We start from the raw sequence: 14,179 nt of genomic DNA on the forward strand, positions 1-14,179 counted from the left end.
AGCCTCACACCATAATCTCCATTATGTATTATGCCAAACACCATAATGCCTATTAAAATTTATGCTACATAAGTGTTGCTTACCAACATGTTCATTGCCAGGGGTTCCATTCTCGTTGCCATGTGGGATTACATGCTCATTGCCAAGGGGGAATACATGCTCATGGTAACTGGGGGACAGCTGCCGCCGGGCGGAAATGACAGTCATTGACATCTGGACAGAGAGCAGGGGGCTGCCTGGCTATTTAGAGCACTGCTATTTGAAATAATACCCCTTTTACACCAGAAAATGCAGGGACTTACCCAGGAATATGGTCCCAGGATCTTGCAGGGACATTCCCGGACTGGCCCATTTTACACCAGCCTAGTCCCTGCATTTTCTGGTGTGAGGGGGAGAGAAAACCAGCCCCGCCCCCCTTTAAACAAGCAGCTATGTCTTCGGAACCATCTGTCCAATTTACATGTAGGCTTTGAATTATTTTGGTCCCGTGAAACTGGGCTGTTTGGTTCCAGAGAAATCTGTCCTCAAACAACATGAACAGCCATGAAAAAATAAATTGGTTTACCTGCAATATCTCTAGAACCAATGAACCCATATGGACCAGGTATCAGATTGAAGTCCCAGCAATTTGAGTTTGACTGAGCTCAACTTCGAGCTTCTGTGATGCCGGAGGGGGAACTGGCAGCCGTTGGAACCGGGTGGAGGTTGGAATTAGCGGGTCCCATGTTATCCTATGGGGAAAACGTTCCAGGTTTGCCTGGCGGTATCTCCGGTTCCCAGGAGGCTAGCGACGCGGGGTTGGGCTCGTTAGAAAGCCATAGCCCTCAGCCACAAAATGAGCCTATTTGGAGAGTTGGCCTGGAGCTGTAGCTCCATCAGGCCCATTGTTAATCCGGCCCTGTGTAGCTATGTGTGGGGGCCCATGTGTGCAAGCCTGGATGCCATGTTGTTAATACAGCCAGAGTGGTAGTGTAGAACCAACTGCAAGTTTCCTTTGTGCAATTCTAGAAAAATCATAGTGAGAAATAAAACAATCAAGTGTGTATTGTTCTTATTTATTTCCAGTTTATAGCACGCGCATTTTGGGGGTGGTTCTGCTTGACCCGCAAAGCTACGAAAATGTAGCCAAAGTTTGATTAACAGGAAGCTGGTGTTTCTTAGAATACTAATGTTTTCTGGTCAGAGGTGTAGCGAGGGTGGAGCCGGCGGAGCTTGAGCTCCGGGTGCCCTCTGTCTTCTCCGTATCCTGACTCCGGGGCGCCTGGCCGGGCATACAATATATATTGTCTGTGAGCCGATTGGCTCAGGAGTCAGGGCACTCCCTTCAGGCTCCATCTGTACTTCCCCTTCATCTGCACTCCCCAGCATGTACATATTACGTATGTCATGCGCTTTGAGGAGTCCGAGAAGAGATTATGTTAATGCTGATGCCTGCTGGTAGAAATGGTGCGTACTTGGCCCAGGCTGGCACACATAACAATAAAAAGTGGGCAACAATATTTATCATTGATCGGAGGCAGGGGTTGTGGTCGGTGTCACAATATATGAAAATCATTGATGATGATGGGGCGGGGGGGGGCGCCGTCACGTCAACTTGCTCCAGGTGCCATTGGTACACGCTATGCCTCTGTTTCTGGTTAAAAAAGCACAAGTGTGCCCAGGCTTTTCTGACATCACACCTGACCACTTCCATCCCTTCTCCATCGCAGATCAGTGGAAACCTCAGCCCTACTCGCATTTGCTCATAAGTCTCGTCGATGTTTCAAGATTGCGTATGGTTTTGTGAGCGGATAGCGATATGATATGCATTTGCTAATTTGCACGGGGCATTTTTTTGTTCTGTCTGGGTGGCAGCATTCTGCAGTCATCTGCAACTTCTCACAAATATAATAATGCTCTCTGTGAATACAATATTGCTATGTGATACAAGCACCTTGTGATTAAATATTGTATGTAAACAATACCCAATGTTTTCCAATGGTTTACTTATAATGTATGACGTCTAAAATACTGCAGTACTTTATAAGTTAGATCATATACAATCATAGACATAAAAATGATGATCACACTCAAAATTCATGAATTGTATTCTGTGCATAATAGATCCCAAAAATGTTTACAAAACGTCATTGTTCTGCCAGGAGCTGTGGGCACGTCCTTACAGAGTGGTGTATACACCAAGTGAACAGTATATACACACAGTACTACTGTACTGACACAGCATGCACAGTTACTATTGTATAGAACCAGACCAGTGTCTGCGCTGCTTGTGTGGGTGTGTGCAGGAGGGAGGGACCTGCTTCTTACATGGGAGGGGGGAGTGAGCATGACCCTGAACTAGGAAACACTAGCTGAGTAGCAGTGTAGCAGGCTCGCTGGTGGCTGGATCTAATCACCATGAGAGTTATTACCGCTGTACTAAAGCTTAGCAGCAGGTTCAGCCTCCCTACTGTGAGTACCCCAACACTAGTACTCAGGAGCCCTGCATGGCACACGCAGCTCTGCACTTGCTTATGGGACACTAAACAAGTGATTTCCTTATGCAAAGTTCTCTTTGTTATTTTCTTGTCACTTTAAATCCACACTTACTGTTTGCACGCTGCAATATAAAGCAGTGTGCACTACGGTGTGCTAATACTATTTTGGCAATATCTGTATTATTCTGCAAATGATAAAGGTAGACAAGACTGCTGCAGGCACTTTAATGTGCACGATAAGTGAGGCTGATCAGTTGTGTTATTGGTAACAAAAATATGTATTCAACTATCTGTCAATGTTATATTGCTTTAATGTATATGTTATCTAAGAAATTGGGTCTGTTACATTATTTACACATGTATACAGATCTACATATAAAGTAATGTTTAGCCTTGTGTATTCCATAGATCTTCTTCGTATTCATTTAATTTTTTCTTTAATTTCCCATATATGAAATAATAATTGTGCAAAAGTATTCACTAACCTACATGTTGTAAGGTTTTCTGTAATAGAATTGTGTCACTATAAAAAAAAACCTTGAATTTCAACATATGTTTGCAGCATTTCTTTTCACTGGTATTTTTGTCTAAGGGTCTAAAGGGGCCTACACAGGGAGAGCTGTTTCTGAGCAATTTATAGTACGTTTCTCAGCAAGAACGCTCAGCACACAGCACTGCACAGCAATGTGTCAGCTATGTGTATTGTGCGATCTGTCAGGGCCAGTGTTCTGACCAGCGATCTAACTAGATTTATCAAGTGTGCTGGATCTTAGTTGCTGAGCGATAGTGCTGCGCATTGCTATCACTACGGCCCCTACACACGGAGCGATGTAGCTGCATTTTCTAAGCAGTCTGGTGAGATCGCTTAGAAAATGCTCTGAAATTGCCCCATGTGTAGGCCCCTTTAGCAATGGATTTTCAAAACCCACGATTTTTGTAGATTTTTTTTTCAGCTATTTTTTAAAAGGGCAATCCTAGTAAATGCAAAATCAGCCTTGTTTTGCATTCACTGGGGCAGATGTATTATCGCGCCGCTATAATACTTCCTGCTTCGCCTCGTTAGCGAGGCAAAGCAGTAGGGGAGACCGACAAGATCTTGTCTGCCGAAGCGGGGGAGCACTAACTCCCCCCTCCGCCAATGTCCCCTCCTGGAGATAGTGCATCAGTTTACATTGATGCTCTGTCCCCTGGCCGGCTGCACTGGGCATGTGCGGGATCTCGCTACTCATGCGAGATCCCCAGTGCCGCCCAGACCTAACAGCAGGGACAGAGTTGTCCCTGCTGTTTAGATAGGGCTTCACCAGCCTGCTGCTGGCGAAGCCAAAAGCAGCAGCGGGCAGAACTGTCAGCGATGCTGACAGTTCATACATTCGATCTGCTTTCATTTAGATAGCAGCGCCCATATGGACATAGCGCCCCTGTCCATTACCGCACGCTAGCGCCGTCATACATGGGGGAGAAGCGGTCACATAACGTGTGCTGATACCCCTTCTCCCCCATAACGAGTCTTCATACATCTGTCCCACTATTATTTACCATTTAAATGGCAGGCTAAATCTACAAATATCAAGGTTCGATAAAATGCCTGTTGAATGAGATTTTATTTGGCAGCCTATAAACCCAGTATGGGATTGGTACTAAATCCCGATGCCGGAATCCCGACTGCCAAAATTCCAACAAGGGGGGACTTGGATCGCCCCCCCCCCCTCCCCCTCCCTTGCGGGGTCGCTGCGCTCGCCACGCAGCGGGCTCGGTGCCTCGCTAGGCTTGGCACACTAATTTATTCCCCCTCTATGGTTGTCGTGGATTTGGAACACTGGGATTCCGACCGCCGGGATTGTAACTGCATCCCCTCAGGTATCTCAGTGTATAGGGCCATAATATCTGGTCTGTTTCAAAGAAGACTCAACATTTTATCGTTCCTTCTGTGTGAAGGAATAGGGGAAATGATTGTCGGATGGCAACATCAGTGCATACACTCTCTAATGCGATTATTTTAGATATGAATTTAGCTGCATTGGTCAGACAAGTTGGTAATTCAGCATTTCCAAACAATAGATGGGTCATGCAAATATGCAGTATAATTATATGGTCGATCCATGAGCATTAGGCGGATCGCTCAAATATTGTATGCCTAGTATAAAGCATATATACATATAAGTATAATATGTATGCCTAGTATAAGGCAGTGGTCCTCATCCTCAGCACAAATGATGTACAGTATCTGTGTTGAAGCAGGTGGGATATTTACTGACCCAGTAAAATAGACTAAATCACTTTTGGCATGAATAAAGAAATCCAGAAAACATGACCTGTTCATACTTAAGGATTAGAGTTGAGAACCGCTACTCTAAAGTCCCATACTAGAACAGGGGTAGACAACTCCAGTCCTCGACAGCTACCAACAGTTCACGGTTTCCAGACAACCTAGCTGCTGCACAGGTGCACTCATTACTCACTAACACATTTTAAAAGATCCACAGTTGGAGCTAATTACTTCACTTGTGATTCTGTGAGGAGACATGGAAAACATTAACTGTTGGTAGCTCTTGAGGACTGGAGTTGGCTACCCAGCACTAGAGGATATAGTGAAATATATCGCTTGGGGAAGGCTTTCTGAGCGATATTGTTAACGATACGCGCTCCAACGCATCCTAACTATGGTTGATGTCTGTTAAACATGCAGGTCAATTTGGCTATATAACCAGCGATCTGCATGTTTATTGGGTCCCGGTGACATCGCTGAACAATGTGGGTGGCCGATATCATTCAGTTTGTACGCACAATACCGGCTGACTGTTAGTTATCTATATCGGCATCATGTGGGTCAGCTAGTGTGTATGGAGTTTAGGGAATGTTCTTTGCCCTCTGTATGTATTGCATCATATGACGTACTTTTACAGCTGAAATCCAATAAAATTAACTGTTTTTTAAAAATAGATCACTGTCCTATCATACTCTCTTTCTATTTAAAGGGGAAAAAAACTATATGGCATTGCTGATTTTGGATAATTGTTTTGGCAGTGGGTTTAACCCCTTCCCGACATTTGACGTACATTTACGTCATGGCCGGGATGTACTGTACTTCCCGACACATGGCGTAAATATACGTCATGGCTTTAAACTGTCACCGTGTCTATAGACGCGGTGACAGTTTAAACATGTCTGCTGTCCCTGACAGCAGACATGTCCCTGCATGCCCAGGGGGGGCTGCGATGCCGCCCCCCCGTCGGCGATCGCTGTGATTGGCTGTTCAGTGTGAACAGCCAATTACAGCGTTTTCTGTGTCACCGGCGAATAACGTTATATAGAGCAGCTGAGACCCCCCCCCAATAATTGATCTCGTATGGACCCCACCACCAGACAATTTTGAGCCCCAGGTTCCTGAGTTTTTGGCCATCCCAGGAATCCAATTTGATTCCACAGGTCTCAGAGAAATTGACTTTTTCAAATTATTTTTCTCTGATGATTTTATAAATTTAATGGTGGACCAAACTAATTTATATGCCCAGCAGTTTATTGCTCAAAACCCCACGTCATCATTTGCTAGGTGGACCCCTGTAGATGCAGTAGAGATGATGACGTTTTGGGGTCTGGTGTTTCATATGGGCATAGTAAAAAAGCCAGAAATTAGGCAATATTGGAGTACAGATGTTCTGTACAGCACCCCACTTTACCGTATGGCCATGACCCGGACTCGTTTTTAGTTAATCCTTAAATTTTTGCATTACAACGATAATGCACAGTGCCCACCCAGAGATGATCCCACCTTTGACCGGCTATTCAAAGTCAGGCCGGTCATTGATCACTTCAGTGCCAAATTTGAAGAGATGTACATCCCAGATAAATTAATTTGCATAGACGAGTCCCTTATACATTTTAAAGGAAGGGTTAAATTCCGCCAGTACCTTCCCAGTAAGAGGGCAAGGTATGGCATAAAAATGTATAAGCTGTGTGAAAGCACCTCAGGGTACACTCACAGGTTTAGGGTATATGAAGGGAAGGATTCAAGAATTGAACCGCCAGAATGCCCCCCCTCCCTCGTAGGTGTTAGTGGAAAAATTGTCTGGGATTTAGTGCACCCCTTCCTGGATAAAGGTTATCACCTCTATGTGGATAACTTTTACACTAGCATCCCCCTGTTTAAGGCCCTTGGTTCAAGAGGTACAGCAGCTTGCGGTACTGTGCGCAAGAACCAAAGAGGCCTCCCAAAAACGCACATTGCCCAAGTAATGAGAAGGGGTGAAAGCAGGGGAATATGCACCGAAAATATGTTGTTGGTCAAATATAAGGACAAGAGGGATGTCCTTATACTGACAACAATTCACGGAGACAGTACCACCTCCGTCCCTGTACGAGGTACCAGTACCCACACCTCAAAACCTAATTGTATCCTGGATTACAATAGGTACATGGGCGGAGTGGATCTTTCAGATCAGGTACTGAAGCCGTACAGTGCCCTGCGGAAAACAAAAATCTGGTACAAGAAGCTGGCCGTGTATATCATCCAGATGGCACTGTATAACGCTTACGTGCTATTCCGTTCTACCAGCCAGAGGGGGACATTTATGCACTTTCAAGAGGAAGTCATAAAGGGCCTAATATTTGGGAACCAGCAGGCAGAGGGCCCCAGTACTTCTAGTACTGGCCCCCGTATTGTACCAGGGCAGCATTTTCCTGATGAAATCCCCTCCACTGGAAAAAAGGGCAGGACACAAAAAAGGTGCAAAGTTTGCTATAAAAAGGGAATAAGAAAGCAAACTATTTTCCAGTGTGACACTTGCCCCGACAAACCCGGCCTATGTATAAAGGAGTGTTTTAAAATATACCACACATCTATGGATTATTAGGTTCATAATTTCACCGTGCTTCGGGGGTCTTGCTAATGCCACATAGCACCCACCATTCATTCCACCAGAATCTGAGCCGCAAAATCCAAAAATCACTCCTTCCCTTCTGAGTCCTGCCATGCACCCAACTGGTATTTTTTGGTCACATGTGAGGCATTGCCGTACTCGGGAGAAATTGGGGCACAGATTTTGGGGTGATTTTTCTCCTTCATACCTTCTGAAAATGAAAAATTTTGAGCCAGAACTGCATTTTTGTGTAAAAAAAATGTAATTTTTCATTTTCACTGCCCAGTTGTATCAAAATTGGTGAAACCCCTGGGGGTTTGAAATGTACACTATACCCCTAGATGAATTCCCTGAGGGGTGTAGTTTGCAAAATGGGGTCACTTGTGGGGGGGTTCCACTGTATTGGTGCTTTGGGGGTCTTGCTAATGCGACATAGCACCCACCAACATTCCACCAGAATCTGTGCTGCAAAATCCAAATATCACTCCTTCCCTTCTGAGTCCTGCCACTTTTTGGTCACACATGAGGCAATGCCGTACTCGGGAGAAATAGGGGCACAGATTTTGGGGTGCTTTTTCTCCTTCATACCTTCTGAAAATGAAAAATTTTGAGCCAGAACTGCATTTTTGTGTAAAAAAATGTAATTTTTCATTTTCACTGCCCAGTTGTATCAAAATTGGTGAAACCCCTGGGGGTTTGAAATGTACACTATACCCCTAGATGAATTCCCTGAGGGGTTTAGTTTGCAAAATGGGGTCATTTGTGGGGGGGTTCCACTGTATTGGTGCTTTGGGGGTCTTGCTAATGCGACATAGCACCCACCAACATTCCACCAGAATCTGTGCTGCAAAATCCAAAAATCACTCCTTCCCTTCTGAGTCCTGCCATGCACCCAAATGGTATTTTTTGGTCACATGTGAGGCATTGCCGTACTCGGGAGAAATTGGGGCACAGATTTTGGGGTGCTTTGTCTCCTTTATTCCTTGTGAAAATGAAAAAATTTGAGCCAGAACTGCATTTTTGTGTAAAAAATGTAATTTTTCATTTGCACAGCCCAGTTATATCAAAATTGGTGAAACCCCTGGGGGTTTGAAATGTACACTATACCCCTAGATGAATTCCCTGAGGGGTGTAGTTTGCAAAATGGGGTCACTTGTGGGGGGGTTCCACTGTATTGGTGCTTGGGGGGTCTTGCTAATGCGACATAGCACCCACCAACATTCCACCAGAATCTGAGCTGCAAAATCCAAAAATCACTCCTTCCCTTCTGAGTCCTGCCATGCACCCAAATGGTATTTTTTGGTCACATGTGAGGCATTGCCGTACCCGGGAGAAATTGGGGCACAGATTTTGGGGTGCTTTTTCTCCTTCATACCTTCTGAAAATGAAAAATTTTGAGCCAGAACTGCATTTTTGTGTAAAAAAATGTAATTTTTCATTTTCACTGCCCAGTTGTATCAAAATTGGTGAAACCCCTGGGGGTTTGAAATGTACACTATACCCCTAGATGAATTCCCTGAGGGGTGTAGTTTGCAAAATGGGGTCACTTGTGGGGGGGTTCCTAAATTTTAGCATCTTATGGTGCCTAGAAACCTACATGGTGCCTAAAAAATAATCTCATAAAAAGGAGGCTCCAAAATCAAGTAGGTGCTCCTTCTATTATGAAGCCTGTGGTTTGGTCAACGTGCACACTAGGGCCACATATAGGATATTTATGAAAACAAAAGAATTGGGGGAATCAATTTTTAGTCACATTTCTCTAGTAAAATCTACTGTGTTCCTTAGAAAAATGTATTAAAATTGCAAATCTGCAAAAAAAATGAAATTTTGAAATTTCACCTACACTTTGTTTTAATTCCTGTGAAACACCTAAAGGGTTAACAAACTTCCAAAATGCTGTTTGAATACTGTGAGGGGTGCAGTTTTTGAAATGTCATCATTTATGGGGGTGTCTCACATACAAGTCCCTCAAAGTCACATCAGAACTGAACTGGTCCCTAAAAAAATCAGTGTTTGAAATTTTCTTGAAAATTTGAGAATTTGCTATTCATATTGTAAGCCTCCTAGTGTCCAAAAAAATTAAAAGGTACTTATGTAATATCTGGGCTCCCGTTTTTCTTATGAAACCACGTCCCCTCGCGGGGCTCGCTGCGCTCGCCACGCTTCGGGCACGGTGGCTCGCTGCGCTCGCCACACTAGATAAAATCAACTCCATGCGTATTTGGATAGTAGGGGTATGAAAAAATGGGGTGCATTTAACATGGGAGCCCAGATAATACATAAGTACCAATTAAAAGGAAGTTGAAATAATGATGGAAACATAAAGTAGACATATGGTCTATGTTAGTTATTAACTATTTTGAGTGGTATGATTATTTGTCTCACAAGCAGAAAATTTAACATTTTGCAAATTGCTAAATTTTCCATTTTTTTACGACATTTTGGTATTTTTCACAAAAAAACACAGACTGTATCGACCCAAATTTACCACTTATTTGAAGTACAATGTGTCACGAGAAAACAATCTCAAAATCACTGGGATAAGTAAAAGCAAAAAAAAGTTATCCCCACTTAAGTGATACATGTCAGATTTGAAAAAAAGGGCTCTGTCAGGAAGGCAAAAACTGGCTGTGTCAGGAAGGGGTTAAGGCTAGCTGTGTACACACGGGGCCATTAAGGGCTGGAAATATGGAAGATGGCGACCATATTGCCAGTGATTGAAGTGTGCCCCGGCGATAAATCGGCGGGTGCGCGCTACCGTTTTCAGCCCCATTCTAATCGATGGTTGCAGGAGTTTGCAGATCGCAAAAGGTATTGATACAGTCCAGATACACCTCAAATGGTATTTATACAGTCTAGAGGTATAGATCAGACCAGGGCCGGACTGGGACCAAAAATCGGCCCTGGCATTTTCAGTACACAGGCCTACCTGCTATGGCCACACAGGCCCACCTGCTATGGCCACACAGGCCCACCTGATTGTGACCTCCATTCATGATAGTGTGGCACGCTGATGGGGCAGTGTGGGTACAGTCACTGGTGAATCTAGAAAAATGGTAACGGGTGCTCCTAGATCCAACCACTCCAGGCGGCGAAGCCACGCAGCAAAAAGGGGGACATGGCATTGCAAAAAGGGGACGTGATATTACACATTATACCACTACAAGTCCCTTCAGCGGGGCCAGAGTCTGCCTAACAATGTAACAGATCCCTAGCACAAGAAGAAGCAGCCTGGTACTGTGGTTTAACTAAATACATTAGCTTATGGCAATAATTCCTGGCTGGGTAACACTCAGTGTCGGAACTTACGAGTGGTTGGCCCAGGTGCAAAACTACATTTTTGGGCCCTCCTCTTCCACTCCAGACCAAGTTCACAATATGCCACTTAGCAGTGGGTGGCAGAAGTGGGCCCCTTAGTCTTCAGGGGCCCCGGTGCAATGCACCTGCTGCACCAATGGTAGTTCCGCCTCTGGTGACACTGTCAACCAGCCAGGAATGATTGCCATTAGATAATTTGGTTAAACCACAGTACCAGACTGCTTCTTCTTGTGCTAGGGAACTTTTAAACAAAGTTGGTGTAAAACTGTAAATGTACCTCATGTGCTGCCTGAGTCCTTCTCTCCTCAGCATTCTGCAGTGCAGGCTGCAGCCGCCATAGCCAGCCAGTCAAGATGGGAGTCAGTCACTGGGTCACTCCAAGGCATCCATGCTGCGCTTGCTGCACTTGATGGCGCCCACCCGCCGCCCTGCCACTCAGCTCTTCCTACACAGTTAAGGTACTTGGAAGGCAGGCGGGCTTGCGCCATGACGTCAGACAGTAGGTCCGAAGTCCACAGATTCCTTTCAGGTCTGCCTTTCCTTTCCCCCACGCCAATCAGCCTGCCTCTGCGCCTCCCCGCTCAAGCCAGAGCTACTCAAACTGGAAGCCGCCGAAGGGGGGGCTCAGTACGGTCGCGTCATGACGCCATATGCAAATGAAGGCACCGTCCGCTTAGCACAGTGATGCCCAGGAAGCGGTGCTGAGCGCTCAGTACACACTACCACTTTAAGTAAGCAAAATTGGCCCAGCTGGTCATCGGCCCTTCTGGCATTTGCCAGAAGTGCCAGATAGTCTGATCCAGGGCCGGACTGGCCATCACTAGGTATAGAGAGGTGTTGTTGGACACTTAAAGCCCCAAACATGGGGGAGATATATTGCTCAACAATATATTGCTCAGTTTCTCCTTTTCATCAGTGACCAGAGATGGTCGCTGATGAAAGGGAACCTCTGCCAGCTGTGCCGCAGAGGTAATAAGCTGGTCGCAGGAGCAAGCTCCTGCGACCAGTGATTAGAACGGGGCTGAAAACGGTAGCATGCAGCGCCAGCGACCATATTTCCAGCGATTTCAGCCCCTGTCACCCCCGTGTGTACACAGCTTTAGTTAATGAGTCTGTCCCAGGATCTGTACACGCAGCTTTCTAAAGGTGCTGTGCCTATCGTTCAGTCTGGTGATTATATTGTTGGTAGATGTTTCTCACTCAGGGGGGTATTCAATCGTTATCGAAATGGTTTTTTTCACGTGTTTTTTTTCACTTTTTCACATCGGAGAGTCCTCAGCTATTCAATCTAGTCATTTTTCGAGTATGTGAAATGTTTTTTTTCACGATGCATTTTCGTTTGATTCGGTAGCGATATTTCCACTTTTTCACTTTTTTTTATAGCTTTTTTTCGACTTTTCACTCAGACATATTCAATGATATGATACCGATATGAATGTTTCCGCGTGTATGCTCTTCTTCTCAATTTTCCTTTCACCATGTTACGGGTGATGAATTCATAGATTCAACTCTGTATTTTGTTAAGTAACGGCTCGTTTGCTCTCCAGAATAAAATATATGCAGGATTGTTTGCCCTTATTTTGTTTTTTGCTTATTTTGTGTGAAATATTACTTGTTTTCTTACAATTCACTTCCCAGCATGCCTTTCTTTTCTCCCATCATGCACTTCACCACACCTCCTCACTCCTGCGTTTGGGATTTCATGGAGTAGCAGCCTTGTGCAGTCAGCTGTATTTGGAAGCGTTTTTATAGGTCAATTTGCGTTTTTGGATACAAATTCCTTCATTTTTTATCACTGTCTCAAAGAATGGATTATTTTGCTGACTTGCTTGTGATGTTCATGATCGTGTCAACATACCTGATGCGCTGTCGACGTCGTCGTTTGGCAAGTGGCTATCGGTGTCCTGTTCAGGGCCGTGGATATCATCATCGTGGTCAGCATCTTACTCCTTCTGGTGAGTCAGTGCGTGTTTCAATTCCACGTCCACGCCAGTATCGTACTAGGCGTGTACTGGATGGTCTCTCTGAGACGGAAGTGATTGGTACCTTTCGCTTGTCGTCTCAGGATATATATTCGCTGTATGATCTGTTGGAAGCTGACCTTGAGCCCCGGGTACGGTCAAACCATGCAGTCAGCGGTTTCCAGAAACTGCTGGCTGCATTGCAATTTTTTGCGTCTGGCACCTTCCAGCCAACTTTATCCCAGACATGCGGTTTTTCCCAGCCAACGATGTCTCGCTGTTTATCTCAGGTCATTAAAGCTTTCCGTAAATTAACGGCCCAGGTTATAAAATTTCCAGACACTGACAGCGAATGTAATGAGATCAAATTTGGCTTCTTTCAAAAATGGAGATTCCCCAATGTGCTGGGCGCGATTGACTGCACCCATGTGCAACTCACACCTCCCAGGGAATCGGAAGAATGTTATCGGAATCGAAAACACTTCCATTCCCTGAATGTCCAGATGGTGTGTGATTCCACAATGAGGTTATTGGACATCTGTGTGGGTTTTCCTGGGTCGACCCACGACTCCTTCGTTTTAAGCCAGTCATCTATTTTCCGTGATTTTGAGGAAGGAAGAATGCCAGATGGCTGGTTGTTAGGTATGTAATCTATATATATATATATTTTATAATGCATAAGTTATTAGCAAATATGTTACAACTTTTTATTGATATTTTAGGTGATGCGGGTTATCCGAATAAACCGTGGCTGTTGACCCCATTGCTTAATCCTGTAGGTGATGCTGAAAAAAGGTACCAGGAGTTACACATTGCATCGAGGGGTGTAATTGAAAGGACCTTCGGTGTACTTAAGAGCCGGTTTAGATGTTTAGACATCTCCGGTGGTAGCCTCTTATATTCTCCGGGAAAAGTCTGCGGCATTATTAATGCCTGTTGCATTCTGCATAATATCTGTGTCGCAAGACGTTTGCCGGTGAATATTCGTGCTAGTGTTAACCAGCATGGGGATCTTTCTTCAGTGTTACCTGTGGGCATGGACGAAGGAGCAGAAACCAGAAGAAATCTGATCAATACTTTTTTCGCATGTGAGTATTTCTGTGTTTTTTTTTTCGTTTAAACAGATATCTCTATATATCATGATCCGTATCATTAACGATACATATGTATATACACACATGTCTGTATGGTTGACAGACCTTGTAATATTATTGTTTTAACGATTGCTATCGTATTGGGACATGTGTGTATAGCACACATTAGTTCTTTACATGTAAATGCACATGGACTTTACATATATATATTTGGTGTTTGTAATGTGATGCAATGGAACTGATTTTTCCGTGGTATTCAATTTGTACAATATTTAACTACGCATGGCGGTGGATAGAAACCTGTGCCAAGGGTAGTGACCCTCCGTGGCCCAACGAGGCAAGCACAGCGAGCCATGCAAGGGGACGTTGTTTTGTTTTTAACTAATCAGCATCCCCTTGCGTGGATAGCTGATCATGTCCCCGATCTGGGTGGGTGCCTCTTGACGCTTGTCCCAGGTTTAGATCCAACTGAA

At 44.6% G+C, this 14,179-nt stretch overlaps 1 protein-coding gene across 1 annotated transcript in view; it reads left to right on the forward strand.

The window, feature by feature from the left end:
- Window positions 1-2,297: 2,297 nt before the first annotated feature.
- The window catches only part of LOC146074857 (uncharacterized), a 34,639-nt gene continuing 22,757 nt past the window's right edge, over window positions 2,298-14,179 (forward strand). Inside the window, exon 1 of the mRNA XM_083183456.1 lies at window positions 2,298-2,451. Within this exon, the coding sequence (XP_083039582.1) occupies window positions 2,398-2,451 (54 nt within the window). The 5' untranslated portion in view covers window positions 2,298-2,397. The remainder of the gene's footprint in view (window positions 2,452-14,179) is intronic.

The sequence above is a fragment of the Crinia signifera genome, chromosome 1 (assembly GCF_055691185.1).
Source record: "Crinia signifera chromosome 1, ASM5569118v1, whole genome shotgun sequence".
NCBI lineage: Eukaryota > Metazoa > Chordata > Amphibia > Anura > Myobatrachidae > Crinia > Crinia signifera.